The sequence below is a fragment of the Stenella coeruleoalba genome (assembly GCF_951394435.1).
Source record: "Stenella coeruleoalba genome assembly, chromosome: 10".
In the NCBI taxonomy this organism is placed as follows: Eukaryota; Metazoa; Chordata; class Mammalia; order Artiodactyla; family Delphinidae; genus Stenella; species Stenella coeruleoalba.
The window spans coordinates 88,751,177-88,773,482 of NC_137156.1; the positions used below are offsets into that span (position 1 = coordinate 88,751,177).

The 22,306-nt window shown below is 36.4% G+C and overlaps 1 protein-coding gene across 6 annotated transcripts in view; it reads right to left on the bottom strand.

Annotated features, from left to right (window-relative positions):
* Positions 1 to 22,306, bottom strand: part of CNTN3 (contactin 3) — a 321,453-nt gene that overhangs the window by 226,315 nt on the left and 72,832 nt on the right. For all 6 annotated transcript variants that reach the window (XM_079933639.1, XM_079933635.1, XM_079933640.1 and 3 more), the window contains exon 2: positions 10,615 to 10,749. In XM_079933639.1, coding sequence (XP_079789765.1) covers positions 10,615 to 10,669 — 55 coding nt within the window. In that variant the 5' untranslated portion in view covers positions 10,670 to 10,749. The remainder of the gene's footprint in view (positions 1 to 10,614; positions 10,750 to 22,306) is intronic.

Below are 22,306 nucleotides of genomic sequence, written 5' to 3' on the forward strand. Positions count from 1 at the left end.
AATATTTAACAAAGACCTAGAAGAATTAAAGAACAAACAGAGATGAACAATACAATAACTGAAATGAAAACTACACTAGAAGAAATCAATAGCAGAATAACTGAGGCAGAAGAATGGATAAGTGACCTGGAAGACAGAATGGTGGAATTCACTGCTGCAGAACAGACTAAAGAAAAAAGAATGAAAAGAAATGAAGACAGCCTAAGAGACGTCTGGGACAACATTAAATGCAACAACATTCGCATTATAGGGGTCCCAGAAGGAGAAGATAGAGAGAAAGGACCCGAGAAAATATTTGAAGAGATTATAGTCGAAAACTTCCCTAACATGGGAAAGGAAATAGGCACCCAAGTCCAGGAAGCACGGAGAGTCCCATACAGGATAAACCCAAGGAGAAACACGTCAAGACACATAGTAATCAAATTGGCAAGAATTAAAGACAAAGAAAAATTATTGAAAGCAGCAAGGGAAAAACGACAAATAACATACAAGGGAACTCCCATAAGGCTAACAGCTGATTTCTCAGCAGAAACTTTACAAGCCAGAAGGGAGTGGCGTGATATACTTAAAGTGATGAACGGAGAAGAACCTACAACCAAGATTACTCTACCCAGCAAGGAGCTCATTCAGATTCAATGGAGAAATCTAAAGCTTTAAAGACAAGCAAAAGCTAAGAGAATTCAGCACCACCAAACCAGCTCTAAAACAAATTTGAAAGGAACTTCTCTAAGTGGGAAACACAAGAAAAGGACCTACAAGAACAAACCCAAACAATTAAGAAAATGGTCAAAGGAACATAAATATCGATAATTACCTGAAACGTGAATGGATTAAACGCTCCAACCAAAAGACACAGGCTTGCTTTGCATAGATACAAAAACAAGACCCATATATATGCTGTCTACAAGAGACCCACTTCAGACCTAGGGACACATACAGACTGAAAGTGAGGGGGATGGAAAAAGATATTCCATGCAAATGGAAATCAAAAGAAAGCTGGAGAAGCAATACTCATATCAGATAAAATAGGCTTTGAAATAAAGAATGTTGCAAGAGATAAGGAAGGACACGACATAATGATCAAGGGATCAATCTAAGAAGAAGATATAACAATTATAAATATATATGCACCCAACACAGGAGCACCTCAATACATAAGGCAACTGCTAACAGCTATAAAAGAGGAAATTGACAGTAACACAATAATAGTGGGAGACTTTAACACCTCACTTACATCAATGGACAGATCATCCAAACAGAAAATTAATAAGGAAACACAAACGTTAAATGACACAACAGACCAGATATATTTAATTGATATTTATAGGACATTCCATCCAAAAAGAGCAGATTACACTTTCTTCCCAAGTGCACATGGAACGTTCTCCAGGATAGATCACACACTGGGTCACAAATCAAGCCTCAGTAAATTTAAGAAGATTGAAATCATATCAAGCACCTTTTCTGACCACAACGCTATGAGATTAAAAATAAATTACAGGGAAAAAAAGTAAAAAACACAAACACAAGGAGGCTAAACAATACGGTACTAAATAACCAAGAGATCACTGAAGAAATCAAAGAGGAAATCAAAAAATACCTAGAGACAAATGACAATGAAAACATGACGACCCAAAACCTATGGGATGCAGCAAAAGCAGTTCTAAGTGGGAAGTTTATAGCAATACAATTTTACCTCAAGAAACAAGAAAAATGTCAAATAAACGAGCTAACATTACACCTAAAGCAACTAGAGAAAGAAGAACAAACAAAACCCAAAGTTAGCAGAAGGAAAGAAATCATAAAGATTAAAGCAGAAGTAAATGAAATAGAAACAAAGAAAACAGTAGCAAAGATCAATAAAACTAAGAGTTGGTTCTTTGAGAAGATAAACAAAATTGATAAACCATTAGCCAGACTGATCCAGAAAACAAGGGAGAGTACTCAAATCAATAAAATTAGAAATGAAGAAGGGTAAGTTACACCACAGCAATACAAAACATCCCAAGGGACTACTACAAGCAACTCTATGCAAATAAAATGGACAACCTGGGAGAAATGGACAAATTCTTAGAAAGGTATAACCTTCTAAGATTGAACCAGGAAGAAATAGAAAATATGAACAGACCAATCACAAGTAATGAAATTGAAACTGTGATTAAAAATCTTCCAACAAACAAAAGTCCAGGACAAGATGGCTTCACAGGTGAATTCTATCAAACATTTAGAGAAGAGTTAACACCCATCCTTCTCAAACTCTTCCAAAAAATTGCAGAGGAAGGAACACTGCCAAACTCATTCCATGAGGCCACCATCACCCTGATACCAAAACCAGACAAAGATACTACAAAAAAAAATAAAATTACAGACCAATATCACTGATGAATATAGATGCAAAAATCCTCAACAAAATACTAGCAAACAGAATCCAACAACACATTAAAAGGATCATACACCATGATCAAGTGGGATTTATCCCAGAGATGCAAGGATTCTTCAATATATGCACATGAATCAATGTGATACACCATATTAACAAATTGAAGAATAAAAACCATATGATCATCTCAATAGATGCACAAAAAGCTTTTGACAAAATTCAATACCCACTTATGATAAAAACTCTCCAGAAAGTGGGCATAGAGGGAACCTACCTCAACATAATAAAGGCCATATACCACACACCCACAGCAAACATCATTCTCAATGGTGAAAAACTGAAAGCATTTCCTCTCAGATCAGGAACAAGACAAGGATGTCCACTCTCACCACTATTATTCAACATAGTTTTGGAAGTCCTAACCACAGCAATCAGAGAAGAAAAGGAAATAAAAGGAAAACAAATTGGAAAAGAAGAAGTAAAACTGTCACTGTCTGCAGATGACATGATACTATACAGAGAGAATCCTAAAGATGCCACCAGAAAACCACTAGAGCTAATTAATGAATTTGGTAAGGTTGCAGGACACAAAATTAATGCACAGAAATGTCTTGCATTCCTATACACTAATGATGAAAAATCTGAAACAGAAATTAAGGAAACACTCCCATTTACCATTGCAACAAAAAGAATAAAATATCTAGGAATAAACCTACCTAGGGAGACAAAAGACCTGTATGCAGAAAACTATAAGACGCTGATGAAAGAAATTAAAGATGATACCAACAGATAGAGAGATATACCATGTCCTGGGATTGGAAGAATCAATATTGTGAAAATGACTATACTACCCAAAGCAATCTACAGATTCAATGCAATCCCTATCAAATTACCAATGGCAGTTTTTACAGACTAGAACAAAAAATCTTAAAATCTCTATGGAGTCAGAAAAGACCCTGAATAGCCAAAGCAGTCTTGAGGGAAAAAAACAGAGCTGGAGGAATCAGACTCCCTGACTTCAGACTATACTACAAAGCTACAGTAATCAAGACAATATGGTACTGGCACAAAAACAGAAATATAGATCAATGGAACAAGATAGAAAGCCCAGAGATAAACCCATGCACCTACAGTCAACTAATCTCTGACAAATGAAGCACGGATATAAAATGGAGAAAAGACAGTCTCTTCAATAAGTGGTGCTGGGAAAACTGGACAGCTACATGTAAAAGAATGAAATTAGAACACTCCCTAACACCATTCACAAAAATAAACTCAAAATGTATTAAAGACCTAAATGTAAGGCCAGACACTATCAAACTCTTAGAGGAAAACATAGGAAGAACACTCTTTGACATAAATCACAGCAAGATCTTTTTTGATCCATCTCCGAGAGTAATGGAAATAAAAACAAAAATAAACAAATGGGACCTAATGAAACTTAAAAGCTTTTGCACAGCAAAGGAAACCATAGACAAGACCAAAAGACAACCCTCAAAATGGGAGAAAATATTTGCAAATAAATCAACGGACAAAGGGTTAATCTCCAAACTATATAAACAGCTCATGCAGCTCAATATTAAAAAAACAAACAACCCAATCCAAAAATGGGCAGAAGACCTAAACAGACATTTCTCCAAAGAAGACATACAAATGGTCAAGAGCCACATGAAAAGATGCTCAACATCACTAATTATTAGGGAAATGCAAATCAAAACTACAATGAGGTATCACCTCACACCAGTCAGAATGGGCAGCATCAGAAAATCTACAAACAACAAATGCTAGAGAGGGTGTGGAGAAAAGGGAACCCTCTTGCACTCTCGGTGGGAATGTAAATTGATACAGCCATTACGGAGAACAGTATGGAGGTTCCTTAAAAAACGAAAAACAGAATTACCATATGACCCAGCAATCCCACTACTGGGCATATATTCAGAGAAAACCATAATTGAAAAAGACACTTGCACCCCAATATTCACTGCAGCACTATTTACAATAGCCAGGTCATGGAATCAACCTAAATGACCATCGACAGACGAATGGATAAAGAAGATGTGGTATATATATACAATGGAATATTACTCAGCCATAAAAAGGAACAAAATTGGGTCATTTGTAGAGATGTGGATGGATCTAGAGACTGTCATACAGAGTGAAGTAAGTCAAAAAGAGAAAAACAAATATCGTATATTAAAACATATATTGGAACCTAGCAAAATGGTACAGATGAACTGGTTTGCAGGGCAGAAACTGAGACACAGATGTACAGAACAAACATAAAGACACTAAGCGGGGAAAGCAGTGGGGGGTAGGGGGTGGTGTTGTGATGAATTGGGAGATTGGGATTGACATGTATACACTGATGTGTATAAAATGGATGACTAATAAGAACCTGCTGTATAAAATGTAAATTAAATAAAATTCAAAAATGAAAAACAAAAACAAAAAGTCCCCATTATCTTCTATGATTTCGGCTCCCTTTGGGGTATTAGATATTAGAAAACCTTTGCAAAATGGTCGGGTTTCTATTTTATAAATGTTTAGGGCAGTGCTGTCTGATAGAAATATAATACAAGTCACACACATATTTTAAAATTTTAGTAACCACATTAAAAAAGGTTAATGTTAAAAAATAAATAAATAAATAAATAAATAAAATTTAAAAAAAAGGTTAAAAGAAACAGGTGAAATTAATTTTAATAATATTTTTGCTTGACCAAATATAATTACATTATTATCAGTGCAAAATTTAATCAATAAAAATTATTGAGATATTTAAATAATTTTTTTAAACTCTGAATATTTTTGGTTACAAGTCTTTTACATTCTGTAAAAGACTTGTACTGCATTTTAGAGTCTCCATCGGGCCACATCTCAGTTGGGACTAGGTACAATTCCAATCTTCACCTGCCACACGTGGCTAGCGGCTCCCATATAGGACAGTGAACATGTGAAGTATCTAATACAGTTAAGCAACGAACGAATAGGTAATTAAGGAGCAAGATAACAACCTCCTTGGGTCCTTGATGATTTTTAGCCCATGGCCTATACCTCTGACTTTATTCCAGAAGAGAAACTACTGAAGTGGTAAATTCTAGTGATAGGGAACTATACTCTGATTTCAGAGATAGACAGAAATCTTGAGACAACCATGTAGACTGGGCAAGTTACTTAAACTCTTAGAGACTGTTCCCTAATCTCCAAAATAGAAATAATATCTATCTCATTTTATTTTTGTTAACTAGATGACCTAAGTAAAGCATTTTCCACAGTGCCTGGTACACAATGAATGAGCATCCATGAATTACTATTGTTAGTATTATTAATTTTCCTGTCATTACTATTGTTTTCCTCATCTGCGTGTTCCTTCCTCTTCTTGTCTCTGTCTCTCTGTTCTCTAACTAGGACTCTGGCTCTTAAACTTTTTTCATAGCAACTCAGTAAGAAATATACGTCAGATCAAGACCCAATACACAATATTCAAAGGACAGCTCCATGAGGACTGGGACACTGTCTGCTTTATTCACTGCCATGTCCCAAATGTGCAGAAGTGCTCAACAGACAACATGTACTAAGTGGGCAGTGTATGCTGATATATTACACTCTAGTCTTACTTTAATTTTAATTTATTTATTCTAATAAAAAATGCTAAATGTGACCCACAGAATTGATTTTTTTAACCCACTATTTGGTAGTGACTTTTAGTTTGGAAAACTCTCATCCCTATTTTGTGCAGGGTCTTCATTTCATTCATAAGGTACACCCCTTGATGTGGGTACAAGGTGACATAGAGCCTTGAGGTTATCATAAAGGGTTTCTTTTCTCTCATATCCTACATATTTTCCATCCACAAATCCTCATGAATATACCTTCAAAATATATCCAAAATTTGACCACCGCCCCTGTTAACTACCCTGGAGTTAGACATAAACAACCCTTGCCTGATTAACTTCCCACTGATACCTCTGCTTGTTCCCTTGCACCTCTACAATCAATCCACAACACAACAGCCAGCCAGATCCTTAAAAAAAAAAAGAAAAGAAAAAGCCAGATTACATCACTTCTCTGATCAAACCACACTGTGGCTCCTGAGGGCATTCAGAGCAAAAGCTCTAAATATTTTCAGTGATATACAAGGCCTTCATTTTTGCTGCATCCATCTCCACGTTAACTCTTGGCTCTCACCTACGACTTCTTTCCCATAACTCTTCCTTGTCCAACCAGGCGAACTTTCCTGCTGTTTCTAGAAATACTCAGCATGTCATATATTAAACACTTGGATGGACTGCTGACTCTGCCTGGAGCTCCCTTCCCTAAATACCCACGAGGTCAACTCATTCGCCACAAAGTCTTAGCCCAAATGTCACCTTCTCTATGAGGATGGACCTGATGACCTCTGGTAACTCACTTCTCAGTCCCCCACACTCTCATCTTATTCTGCTTCTTTTCCTTCACAGCACGAGCATCTACTAAATCAATATCATTTTCTACCCTAACATGATGGAATATAAACCCCACAGGGACACAGATCTCTGTCCATTTTCTTCACTGGAAACAATGTATGGCACATAACAGATGCTTAATAAATATTTTTAAAAGAATGAATGCAGCCTGGTGTTTTGGAGGAAAAACACGATTAAATTCACCTTCGGAAAAATTCCCAGCCAAAAATTACTATTTGCCCCTTTGCTACAGAGAGAAACAAGCAGAGACAGAACAACAGAAGGAAACAGTTTTAAAAATGCAGAAAATAATGGATAACAAAAAGCTTAAATCTGAGAAAACAGAAAACACAAATTATCAAACATTTGCTATATTTATTGAGTTTACGTCTTTGGATAAACTCTACTCTACACAACTGAATTCACATAACATGTTTTTACTTGGCATTTATCTAGAGATCTTCCGTACCTCATGAACAGATTTTAACTTTAATACTTAAAAAATGACCCAATATTGGTTAAGAGAATATCATACTCACAAGCTGGCTTTTTAATCTAAATTTTATGTAAATCCAAAACGAGTACCAATATTCAGTACATAACGAACTGTACGCAATCAATACTCTTTAGAAAATTAGAGACAAATTCTTCTCCATACTATAATTATAAAGATTACCAATTCTCTAAGTAATACCCTACATATAATTTATCATATATCAATTAGTCCAGTTCTCCTTTACCAACCTTTGTAGCTTTTTTACCAACATACCCAGAAAATCAAGTTGACCTTTAAATTTTGTAATGTCTTAATATTTTAATAAAATGGATACTGCTTTCTCGTAAATTCGTTCATAAGTCTGTAAAACATTTCTAAAAAATATTGAAAACAAGCAATACAATTTGCACACAGTGTAAAATTACAACTCAAAATTTTAAACCTTTAAAATACTGATCTCATTTTCTTTAGCTATACTTCTACTTTCTGAGTATATCTACCTGTTTCCAACTAATCGTAAAAGTTCAAGGTTATTTCTATGAAAGTTGATATTGCGAATAATAATACTAATTGTAAAAGTTTCCAACTAATTGTAGAAGTTCAAGGTTATTTCTATGCAAGTTGATACTGCGAATAATAATACTGCTGTAGTGTATTCATTTTCTCGTTGTACAAAAGAACTCAAATTTAAAGTTTTGTAAATGAAAATAATCCAAAAAAAGATTTATTTTGATATCTGTATTGGTCTTTCTCCAAAAACTATTTAAAACAGTAGAAATTTATAAATAATTACTCCTTTTTTCCTCAGTGCTAGATTAGTAGGAAAGAAAATGTTTTAGGAAACAAAATTGAGGCATCACAGCGGAAAACCTGTTTAAAAAAACTTTATTTTAAAAGTTGGAGGTTTGAATATCATTTAAATACTTCAAGAATGTTTAAGTTTGAGATAAGGGCTTGGAAGTTTACTCCAATATAAACATGTTTTCAAATAACATATGTTCTACCTGACAATGCATTTGGCCTCGTTCCATACCAATTTCCTCCTCTTAGAAAAGAAAAATGACAAGCTACTTTTTTTTTGCTACTTTCCTTAGGTATCATAAAGCACTTGTGTTTATCTAGAAGGTAGGTCGTCTTCTCAGATGGATGCTGAAATTTTTAGAGGTAAGAGGTGATAACTTCTGTAACTTACTTTCAAATGGTGTAGTCAATCAAACAACGAATGGAAAATACACACACATATGTATATATATAGAACAAGTACAGTAAATGGTACAATAGTTAAATCTAAATTGTGCATATATAGGTACTTATTGTACTATTCTTTCAACCCTTTAGGTGCTGGAGTGTTTTTATAATAAAAAGAAATAAAACTTTGCAAACAAATCAACGGACAAAGGATTAATCTCCAAAATATAAAAACAACTCATGCAGCTCAATATCAAAAAAACAACCCAATCAAAAAACGGATGGGAGACCTAAATAGACATTTCTCCAAGGAAGACATACAGATGGTCAAGAGCCACATGAAAAGATGCTCAACACCACTAATCATTAGAGAAATGCAAATCAAAACTACAATGAGATATCACCTCACACCGGTCAGAATGGCCATCATCAAAAAATCTACAAACAATAAATGCTGGAGAGGGTAGGGAGAAAAGGGAACCCTCCTGCACTGTTGGTGGGAATGTAAAATGATACAGTCACTATGGAGAATAGTATGGAGGTTCCTTAAAAACTACAAATAGAATTACCATATGACCCAGCAATCCCACTACTGGGCATATACTCAGAGAAAACCATAATTCAAAAAGACACATGCACCCCAATGTTCACTGCAGCACTATTTACAATAGCCAGGTCATGGAAGCAACCTAAATGGCCACTGACAGACAAACGGATAAAGAAGATGTGGTCCATATATACAATGAAATATTACTCAGCCATAAAATGGAACGAAATTGGGTCATGTGTAGACATGTGGATGGACCTAGAGATGGTCATACAGAGTGAAGTAAGTCAAAAAGAGAAAAACATCGGATATTAACGCCTGTATGTGGAATCTAGAAAAATGGTACAGATGAACCTGTTTGCAAGGCAGAAATAGAGACACAGACGTAGAGAACAAACGTATGGACCCCAAGGGGGGAAAGGGTGGGTGGGATGAATTGGGAGCCTGGGACTGACAGTATATACACTAATATGTATAAAACAGATAACTAATGAGAAACTGCTGTACAGCACAGGGAACTCAACTTTGCTGTACAGTAGAAACTAACACAACATTGTAAAACAACTATACCCCAATAAAAAAATAAAATACAATAAAATAAAGCAAAAAACTAATCGTTGTACACGTTACTTCATTTTAAAAAATCCTTGTCTTACTCCTCCCCTGTTCAAGAAAATGAAACAAAATGAACAAAAAGGAAATGCATCAAATGATTTTTTTTTTTTTTTTTTTTTTTTTGCGGTACGCAGGCCTCTCACTGCTGCGGCCTCTCCCGTTGAGGAGCACAGGCTCTGGACACGCAGGCTCAGTGGCCATGGCTCACGGGCCCAGCCGCTCCGCGGCATGTGGGATCTTCCCGGACTGGGGCACGAACCCGAGTCCCCTGCATCAGCAGGCGGACTCTCAACCACTGTGCCACCAGGGAAGCCCGTCAAATGATTTTTAAGAGTTGCTTTTGTATGGTGAATATATGAGAATTATTCCTTTTTCTTTCTGTTTTGTTCTAAACTTCAAATTTTCAATATTAAAAAATAAAAATTCTATCCTTATTTTTGGTCCCTTAAATAAGTTATTTGCTGAAAGAAAAATAGTATTGTTTTTAAGATGAGATATGAAAATACTGATATTCTTTAAAATCTGTATTTTCCCTTTACACTACAGATTACAAGATTTAGCCATTTTGGTAACAAAGTCATGAATTAACATTCTCAAATTCTGATTAATTGTTATATTCATAACACTACAGTAGATCCGTAATATTTTTTGTACCCATGTATCTATTCTTTTTTTTATTTGAATTTTATTTTATTTTTTATACAGCAGGTTCTTATTAGATCCCTGATATTAAATGCCATTATATTTGTAATGAAAATATAATGGTCTGCAAACATTAGGGAGCACAATGAGAACCCAGTTATCAGAAGAAAAAATTAGAATTTCCTTTCTGGGACCAAAAAAAGACTTGTGGAGGGAGGATTAGTTCAACTTTAAAAAATTATTTAACAAATGACTCAAGTATAGTTCCAACTTCAGTTTAGAAGATATAGCTTATTGTTACCTCCTAGGCAGCCAATGAATGAAAGCAGGATCAACTGTTTCCATGACAACATCATCTTTAATTGCCAAAAGCAAGAGTAACTCTTGTCCAGTCTCTGATGAATAGAATGCTGTGTCTTCAGGTGAATGCTTTAATCTGTAAAATAAATATACAAAGAAGTCAGACTTGAAAAAATGAATTGCTTTAAAACATAGATTTTCTTCTTTTCATAAAACTGTACCACTCTCAACCACTCAAAATCCCCAAATGAAATTAATCTTTTTTGGTACAAAAAAGATGTATGATATGTAGATACTTAAAAAACTCTTTATGTAACTGATAGGCAGACAGAGAGGCGTCACGAAATTAGAAATGTTTGACAATACTAAAATATTAAATATTAGTATATTAAGTATTGAAACTTTTGCTAGATAGTAATTACAACATGTAAAATATCACCCTGAAATTGTAATTTTTCTCATTTTCTCTCATGATAATATTTTTGGTTAAACTAAGAGTCAAATCAGCAGATTTGATATCTTGAAACACTGCTTTTCATAGTCTCTGAATCCCTCATAGGCATATAAGTTATAAATAACATTATCAGTGTTCATTTTAAGCCTGTTTTTTCAGAAACAATTGCAGAAAGCCCTCAATTACATATGTTGAATTTAAAAAATGCTAATGATGTTAATCATTAGAGAAATGAAAATCAAAACTACAATGAGATATCATCTCACACCGGTCAGAATGGCCATCATCAAAAAATCCAGAAACAATAAATGCTGGAGAGGGTGTGGAAAAAAGGGAACACTCTTGCACTGCTGGTGGGAATGTGAATTGATACAGCCACTATGGAGAACAGTATGGAGGTTCCTTAAAAAACTACAAATAGAACTACCATATGACCCAGCAATCCCACTACTGGGCATATACCCTGAGAAAACCATAATTCAAAAAGAGTCATGTACCAAAATGGTCATTGCAGCTCTATTTACAATAGCCAGGACATGGAAGCAACCTAAGTGTCCATCGACAGATGAATGGATAAAGAAGATGTGGCACATATATACAATGGGATATTACTCAGCCATAAAAAGAAACGTTATTGAGTTATTTGTAGTGAGGTGGACGGACCTAGAGTCTGTCATACAGAGTGAAGTAAGTCAGAAAGAGAAAGACAAATACCGTATGCTAACACATATATATGGAATCTAAGAAAAAAAAAATGTCATGAAGAACCCAGGGGTAAGACGGGAATAAAGACACAGACCTACTAGAGCATGGACTTGAGGATATGGGGAGGGGAAAGGGTAAGCTGTGACAAAGTGAGAGAGTGGCATGGACATATATACACTACCAAACGTAAAATAGATAGCTAGTGGGAAGTAGCCGCATAGCACAGGGAGATCAGCTAGGTGGTTTGTGACCACCTAGAGGGGTGGGATAGGAAGGGTGGGAGGGAGGGAGATGCAAGAGGGAAGAGATATGGGGACATATGTATATGTATAACTGATTCACTTTGTTATAAAGCAGAAACTAACACACCATTGTAAAGCAATTATACTCCAATAAAGATGTTACAACAATGTTAATGATGAAAATTGTTCAGTATGAGAATCTTGCAAATGAAACCACTTTATTTTTTGCTGTCCTGAATTTTCATAAACTTGAATGTGCTGGCTGAGAGTAAATAATTGTGTGAATACCCTGTGTCATTTTCAATGGCCATTTGAAACTACCTAAACTGCATGGTTAATGATCAAGTAGGCTGGATGCACACACTTAAAATCAGAGAAACTTTTTTCGATTGCTAAAACTCAGCTGGTTCCACACAGGGAAATGAATGACTTTAATGTCAGCCATTTTAGCAGAGCTGTACAACTCTCAGTCAGTAGCTGCTATGGACTGGGCTGTCTTAGCTGTTGCTAAGCAAATGGGAGAAATCTCAGTAGTTCTTAACTATGGGATCCTGCCATGTGATGGGATATATTCAATTAGAATTAAGTGTGTTCCAAATAATAATAATTTCAAGTGTGAAAATATGACATCTTGCAAGTTACATACTTAAAATAATATATTAAATCAGTTATTCCTATAGTAATGCTGCTCTTGTTCACTTGCAATATAATACACATTCTTGGGGAAGGCTAGGGGAGTAAGTGGTGGAATGGCTAGAATTCCGGGATTTCGGCATAACTCTGACTTGGCCCATGGGACTCTGAAACAGGTGGAAATACAATTGAGAACTACTCCTCTAGGAACTGCAGGTTGGCAACTTACACCATCATGGGATCTGTGACCATTTCTAACTGTCCCCATTACTACAAATTGCAAGTGTCTTAGTTTAGTTTCCCCTTAATGCAACCACTGCAAAATGAATTCAAGTGCAAGCAGTTTACTTGAGAGGTGAATGACAAAAACAGTCAGGACCTGGCAAAGTAAGAGAGGGAAAGGAAGGCAGCTGATAAAGGGTAAGATATGAACCCATCAACTCCTGTGTCTAAGTACAGCTTATTCCTTTTGGGGAAACTCTGGAAGTCCAGCCTGTGTAGAACGTATGCCTCAGAGTAATCCCAGAGTTATGCTTCAGTTGTCCAGTTATCCTTGCCAAGGGGCAAGGGATCTGGGGTATTTATACGCCAACTCCCATGAGTCATCGTTTGGAGGCTATTTTCAGGGAGTATTAATGATATAGCACTTCTAGCCTCTCATAGGGACAGCAAAATGGCTTCAGAGGCAAAAAAAAAAAAACAAAACATTATGTCCACTCAAACAATGCATTTGGTGGCAAGTGGAAGTGATGTGTGCACTGAAGTGATAATGGCAAGAGTCACATGTGGTGTCTGTCACACTGTGCATATGAAACTGAGACATTTTGAAGCTATTTTCAATAGCATTCAGTCCCAGGAGACTTATGGCCAAAATCATGAAATTATTTAAGTATACAAGGAAGGACACACATTCTACTTCATTCAATAATTACTTCTCAAGCCTTTCCAGTGGTTGATTTCCCCCACTTGGACCAAAGGCTTTCAGATACCTAGCCTGCCTTCCTTTTTCCTGATTAATCAGTAAGACATTTTGTATCCATAATTATTTTCAATTACTAAGTTGAATAATAACTTAAATCATTCTAGATTACACTTAAATATGACAGCCATAACCACCATAACTTCCTTCTAATCATGCACGTGAGGAAACCGTAGTCCAGAAATCATGAGAAGAATGACATACACACACATATACACAGTAGAAAAGCAAAAAACCTTTTTAAACTTTTCAAATAAAATACAATGACAATTATTCATAAAAGGCGTTGGAAACATTAAATGCAGTAATATGATACATGAAATGTCAAATATTCATAAAAAGTTAGGGAGCAGTTGCAAGGTATATTAAAGGCTGGGGACAACGGTTAAGTCTCAAACACAGGAAAGCCTTGAGGAGTAAAACATTATCAAACTAGTATTTCATTCTTTGAGGAGTTAAAGTTATCCATTAAATGGACTTATAAAGAATTTGGTAATAACAAAATAATAGATTTAAAAAGAACAGGTTGTTGGAATTTTCAAGAAGAAAGGACAAACTTTAGCAGCAGATCCTGTAGTAACATCATCACAATCATTAAAATGCATCCATATAAATGTGTGAGGCTTTGCTCTATGTCATACAGAGAACAAAACATATGGTCTATGTTCTAATACTGCAACGGGAAAAGAAAATATTATAAACACTTGTAAGTAGGAAAAGGAGAAAATTACTAGACTGATATATCTTTGAAAGTAGGACCACAGCTTTTCCACCACTGGTTGCTGCAATGTTTCTAACACCCTGTACATCATTTTAGGCTTTTAAGTAATTTTTCTTGCTGAGCTTTAAGAAAAATGAATAAGTCAATTTGGGAGATTAAACCATTTCACTGGTCATCAAGTGAGTGAGAAGCATTTCTACGGAAAGAAAAGATAAGCCACAGCATGGGATCTAGCCACCACTTGAAAATTATTTCAGAAAAATGTATAAGAAGGCATTAAGTAGATGAAAAAGTTATCTTCCCAACAATGCATCCCACAACTAACACGCATATCAGCTACATTTGCAAAGTATAAGTATGTTCAAAGAAGTCCTAAAGTCGTTTTGAAAATTCATTCATTCAATAAATATTTATTAAGCTCCTATTAGGTGCTAGAATTTTAATTCTGGAGGAAGATGAAGATGGGGTTCTCAGATAATTGATGATCCCTGCCCTCATGGAATATACAAACTAATGGGACTGATATATGATTCAATTACTTACAAAGTATATGTAAACTGACCACTGTGAAAGGTACAATGAAGGGATAGGAGTTTCTAGTGAAAATCTCAATGAGAACAACCCTCATCAGGAAGGTCAGGAGAAGCTCCTCTGAAGAACTGCAGTGAAATGGAAGAAAAGAAGAGATGACATAACCAGATGTGTGTATGTTTTGCAGGATGAGAAAAGGAAGAAATTTTCCAGGTATAGACAAAGACTTGGTATGGCCTTGAGTTGGTAAACAGGCTGGTGAGTAGCCACTGTCTGGACCCTCTCCTATCAATTAACCACCCTGTCTCCCAGGCTGGCCGAGAACCCCACCCCACCAACTAGACGTACCACCTAAAAATTAGTGACTGGCTCTACATGGGGTTTCCAGAATTCTGCTCTAGCCCATTTCACTTCTGATTGATCAGTGCCCATGTTCCTACTGCTGGTTAAATATTTTGGCAATCACCCCTGGGCGTAAAGAATAGAATATGCAAAAGGCCCTGTGGCTTCAGTGTTCATGGCTTATTGTACGAACAGAAAGAAGATTGATGAGATAGAATGCAGATGGCCAAGTTCACTGTGGTGTGAAATGAGACTGCAGATGTATAATAGGGGTCAAGCTTCTATGCCTGGCTAAGAATATTAGTACCAGGATAAAGCCCTTTGAAAACGCAGTACAATTTTAACCAGGAGTTGACATGATCAGATTTACAATGAACATTCAAATCAGACAATATTATAATCTGTATCAGGCTTAAAAGGATAAAAAGACAACACATTTTGCAACACACCAATTTTGTTCTTGCCTTCAAATTCATAGAAGTCAGATGTTAGACAATATTAACCAAACTATCTAATTTAAGAGAAGAAATATGTATATTCCAATATTCTTATATTGGTTCACACACATACACATACACACAGGCACACACTGTATAAAGTTCAAAGATAAAAAGAAACTTCACTTAGGAATACTATTTTTAAAAATTATGTTGCTCATTTTTAATCAATGCTAAAGTAGGGCACTGACTTTATAAATAATGAAGGTAATTAATACAGTTGCGACCTGACTTCTCAGTGTTGCCTAGTATTGTCACAGGGAGAAAGGTCATATAAAAGCTCGTACCACTTCTGAAATCACCAAGTTAAAATAAATACAAATGAAGCTACTGAAGCAAGACAGATATGAATCAAAATGTCATCTGCTACAATAAAAATATTCTACTATTCACAGGAATGTTTTAAATCAAAGAAAAAAATAGATACCCTTTAGAATTTTCTCTGCTAATAGACATTTGCTTCTAGGGGTTAAAGATTAATAAATTCACAACACATTTCTCATGGTGGTCTTTAAAAAGCCCCCAAATTTAGTATACATTAACAACTGTACTATCTATTCTTAATGTCAACTCAGCTAAAAATGCTAAACCTTGGACTTAAAACAAAAACTGCTCTAAATAGTTGTTCCCAGTTGCTTTAAAAGAAGAGATCATTTGTGGCTTTTGTCATACACTTTACAAACGTGCTACTAAGCTTGTGGATCATGAAATACTGATACATATTTATACTGAATATACTACACAGCTCTGAATGCAGTCTTGGCAAATGCTCAGAGTTAAGCTTCTTTATGCGGTGGAAAGTTGAGGTGTGAGAATGACTTGACTTCATTTATATCAGAGTAACAGGTACCTAAGGCGCATTCTCCTTTTCAAAGAGACAAACCCTACAGCAATTTGTTGAGAGGATTGCTGAACACATCTCTCACATCCAAAAAAAACTCACCTCCAACTCTGATATTTGAGACACAAAATCTATTCATGAATATACATTATTCCCAACCTGTACCAAAAAAAAACACAGAAAACCTTGAGCAGATTAGAGCCTTTTAGTAGAGAAAAATATGTAATCATTAATGCATAAAAGTTTGATGCCTATGGTGTTGTATTTTCAGTCTTGTAGAGAAATTAGCTCACTATCGTGGCATACAACATAACACCATGGTAGTCAATGAATAAATGAGTTTAACACTTGATAAGACTGCACATCCTGCCAGTTCAGAAATCAGGCTTCACACACCCACTTTGTTTTCATTCATAATCATTCACTCGTTCAGGATCTGCACGTCCTCCAGAAATGTAGTTGATCTGCTCTGCATACTATACCTCTTTCCTGCTTAAACTGAACAGACAGGGGATGAAATTCACATGAACACTGGGCTCAAAGTCCAACATTCTTGACAACTCCACACACATCCTCCCTACAGTTCGTAAGTGTTCCGCAGCTAAGAAGAGGGGAGAATATAATGTGCCCAGGTTGATGTGACCTTCACACTAACAGTTCTGTATTTACAGTAGCACAATCAACAAACAAGGCGAATGCCAGCTAGAAGCCATTTATCTCATGCTCTTGAGGACACATACAGCCCTTTATAGTCCTTCCTCCAACCCTCAGCACTTTCAACACCTCCCATTATAGTTACAGAGACTATGGCTTTTCTCTCCAACTAGACTACAATCTGCAAAACAACAGTGATTCATAACCTTTTGTAGGTTAAGGTCGTTTTTGAGAAATCAGCCAAATCTATGGACCCTCTTACCTCTCTACTCCAAATACAGATAGACTGACATAAGCTAACTTTTGTTTTGTACACAATTTGTTTTATTACACTGGAAAATAATTTCTTTTACATAGCTATTACATGTGTGTGTACCTCTATATGGGTGTATATATTATATATGTATGTGTGTGGGTGTATATATATATGTGTGTATTTGGAGATTTATTTCTTCTTTCTTTGTTCATGCAGAAATTAAGGACGACTTCATCAAAATGGAATTAAGTATAAATTATGCAGATTGAAAAGAAAAAAATTATGTTGAAAAATAATTGTTCCTGAGAAGGTCACTGTTGAAAAGCTTGATAAATAGGTTGAAATCATGAACCTGTTTTCGGTATGGAGTAGCATCTCATCTCTGACATCCAGTTAATTTTTTTCTTTTGATCTTTTAGCAATCAGAGTACAAAGGCAGTAGCAAAGCGAATCAGACCTCTTTTGGGGCATACATTGCGGTCGATGAACCAGCTATATAAAAATACTGCCAGAACACCCTGAGGCACCTTATGTTGATTTCAGAGCCTCTTTTTACTTTGTCCTCAATTCAACGAGGTCTTCTCTGGCAACTCAAGAGGTCCTCAACTCAAAGAGAGTTTCACTGATACCACTTCAGAAAAAATTGCAATTCCATTTTTCAGTTGGTTCCACTAATTCCATGCAACTGCAAGGTGAAGAGAAAAGACACAGCTACAAAATCATGCCAACCGGTTTCTTGCTTCAAAATATTAGACAAAATGTCCTTATTTCTAAGTATACTTGACAGAGGGTTTACTTCAATTCTCTTGCTTTCCTTTAAGCCTCAAACTAAATGTGGCCATTTCCAGGGCACAATGTTTTTACAAACATCTCTCCAATCATAGGTGACTACTACTTGGCATGCAAGAACAACCCTTGAAGCATGTTGTGTTTTGGAGCAGGTCCAAGTTTTGAAAAGTTGCAGCATCTTCTAATGGAATCTTCATCCTTAAAAAAAATGACTGACACTGTCCAATGCTTTTCCAAGGTAGTCAGAACGAAGGTGCTCTTGTGGGGATTTTTTTTTTTAATTTAATTCTTCCAGTGAAAAGAACCCTGCCCTGGGACTTGGACTTTTGGGTCCTACCACATTTAATGATAACTAGAAAACTAAACGATAAACAAATTCTGCTATATACTTATCCTTGACATTTTCTAACTTAAACAAGGAACAAAATGAACAAAGACAAATTTCCATAATTATAAATGATGCATGGGTTTTCTTCCTTTCTTACTGAATGGGAAATTACTATAGACCTCATGATATGGTAATGAGGAGCAATGTAACTTTCTTAAGCCTACATCACAACATTCCTTGCCACTATATATTTATTTAGAATTTAAAAATACCTTAAAAACCATACGATGCAGGGACTTCCCTGGTGGTGCAGTGGTTAGGAATCCGCCTGCCAATGCAGGGGACACGGGATTGAGCCCTGGTCCGGGAAGATCCCACGTGCCGTGGAGCAACTAAGCCCGTGCGCCACAACTACTGAGCCCTCATGCCATAACTACTGAAGCCCGCACGCCTAGACCCCATGCTCTGCAAGAAGAGAAGCCACCGCAGTGAGAAGCCTGCGCACCCCAACAAAGAGTAGCCCCCGCTCGCCACATCTAGAGAAAGCCTGCGCACAGCAATGAAGACCCAATGCAGCCAAAAATAAATTAATTAAATAAATAAATTTATTTTAAAAAAAAACACCATATGATGCAAATGCTTTTCTACAAAGACAATATTCCAAATATTAGAAAGGAAAATGAACTGTGATATCATTACCTTTTATTGTTTGTTATTTCCCAGATATTGTTTCATACATTAACCCACTTCACTCTATTATCACCCCCATTTTTCAGATAAAGAAACAAAGACACACATGGGTTAAGACATTTACCCAAGATAGATAAAGACAGAACCTCTGTATTTTCAATTATTTTTCACACGATATGTAGCAAATGGAATGTTTATGCAGTCAGATTGTTAGGGAACCATAAAGTATAACCTGATCTTTTATACATTTTTATTTATTTATTTTTTAACTTTTTATTGGAGTATAGTTGCTTTACAATGTTGTGTTAGTTTCTACTGTACAGCAAAGTGAATCAGCTATACGTATAAATATATCCCCCCTTTTTTGGATTTCCTTCCCATTTAGGTCACCACAGAGCACTGAGTAGAGTTCCCTCTGCTATACAGTAGGTTCTCATTAGTGATCTATTTTATACACAGCATCAATAGTGTATATATGTCAATCCCAATCCCCCAATTCATCCCACGCCCACGCCCTCCTTCCCCCTTGGTATCCATACGTTTGTTCTCTACCTCTGTGTCTCTATTTATGCTTTGTAAATAAGATCATCTATACCAATTTTTTCAGATTCCACATATATGCGTTAATATACAATATTTGTTTTTCTTCTGATCATTTATATACTTTTAAAGGTTTGTATTAATACAGTTGACAACTGAAACTAGTTCTGTAACTGATACTGCATTAAATTTCAGTTAAATTCATTACATTTTTCACAAATTAAATTTCTTTTATAAAGGGAAAGTACTGGACTATTTAAATAAATAACCCTTCTGCTTTGATTTCAAGCATATACACTGTGATAACGTACCATCCCTATTGCAGGCAAGAATTAAGAAGAATGCAGCAACTCTGTTTGGGATTAAATCAAGAAATCTCAAAGATACACTAAGCCACGAACATAAGATACAGCACAATGTGTGAAAAGTATGATGCCTTTCGTACGGAGTCAAAAAATATACACTTATATACATTTATGAGCGCAAAGAATTTGAAAGAATATTCGAGAACTGGAGAAAGCAGTTGTCTCTGCGAAGGGGAACTGTGTATTTCGAAACAGAAACCAGGTAAACTACTTTTCTCTCTACATTCAATTATATATTTTAAATTTTCTACGATGGCCACATATTGATTTCTCAAAACATTACCAAACATTTTGAAAAAGGGGGAAAAAAATCTCCATTTGTAACAAGACAACAGGTTCAAAAATATGTAAATAATTTTGTTGTGAGGGTCAAGTAGAAAGGGGTCAAGAGGTTGAAAAGGGCTAAAAAGTGCTTTTTGGCCAGGACGAAGCAGTACTCAGCAGGTAGTCTGGTTGTGCACACTAAGCAAGGCCATACTTTCTTTGTTTTTTTTTTTACTTGTAATTTTGGATAAAGGAGAATGATCTTGGTGAGAAAACTCACATTTCCTGAGTGCCTACTGCATGTCAGGTACAAGCACAGAGACAATATTTTAAAATAAATCATCATCTTTGACCTCCAGGTACTTAAACTCTCAAGAAGCAAACTGACCCAGAAACATTTTAAAACAAGCTTCTGGACCAGAGGAGAGAGGTCTGTAATAGGATGTTAACAGGAAGTTCCTTCTTCAGCCTCCAAGACATAGCAGTGTTATACCCTAAAGGTGAGGGAGGTGTCAGAACAGGATGAGGAACAAATTTTCAAAGGAGATACTGCAAAGCCATTTGTCTGGCTCTGAAACCCTTGCTCACATCAGAGATGTCTGGAGCCTCAGTAGAGGATTTGAGAAAAGCTTCTTCCGAGAGAATTCTGATGAGTTCTACCCACGCAGGGGGAGGGAGGAGGGTTTCGTTTAAACCCACTGAGCGGGGACATGCTATAAGGAGACCACAGAGAGCTGCATTTTGAGGGATGCAGGGGTCTAGGATCACACTAAGGAAAAAGAGTAGGCTAAGCAGAATAGAAGATTGCAATTTATGAAGGAGATGGATCCTCAGAGACATTACGGGTACAGAATGCATGGTGTGTTCTGTGAGCCAGACACCCACCTGGGAGTGCCTGGGGGGATGCAGCTGTCAATCACCCAGAGCAAGAGAATCAGCAGGGTGGGGCAAGGGAAGACCTTCCACAGGAAAGGCAGGGCATCTAAGGACAGAACCACTGAAAGAAAATACCAGTTCTACACTCCCGGTAAGTCCAAAGTGCCATGATCCTAAATCACAACAACGGAATTAATCAGGTGAAACGTGCTGCCCCCTCTTCTCTTCCTTTGCAACACAGTAATCAGAACTAGAAACAGCAAGTTAGGGGGAGGAGATGTAGACATACTAGGTGAGAAAAGAAGCCAAAGCATTCTTTCTCTGATCGCAGACTTCCCCTCTGCAGCAGCGAAGCAGTAGGGAGGGAGATTAGTTTTATCTTTAAATCAAGTTCTAAGTTGTAGCTATTAAACAGGACAGAATATTCTAATTTTTGGAATGAAATTATGTCAGATACTTAAGCATCACCAAATATGGATTGGACAGGGCTACTGGGGTTTTCTTCCAGGGGCAGAAGAGGAGCTAAGAAAAGAAATTCACAGAAAGAACATAAGGGGACAAAGAGAGACAACAAAGTTGCTTGAGGGTCATAGCTCATGAACTACATTTCTTTAAGGTATAGTTATAGAGAAAGAATAGGAATGGTGGTTAGAAAATGGGAAGACTCTATAGTATAGGTGGCATCTGAGGTCATTCTTAAAAGGGAGGGCTAACCTAGGAGAAAGGTAAGGAGAAAGGTATGGGGAAATGTAACCGCAACGGCAAAACCTAGCACCAGAGGTAATTCATGGCAGTGAGTGAAATGACTCACAGAAAATCCAGAGACAGTGGGCTGAGACAAAAAGATGGAGAAGCCCAGTGTGCAGGGTGTGAGCAGAGGAAGATCAAATCCTTGAGGATGACAGAAAAGGAACATGCCTAGAGGTCCAAAGCAACTCATGCGTGACTGGGTTATGAAAGCTAAGGGTGCATGCGGAGTGTTTAGT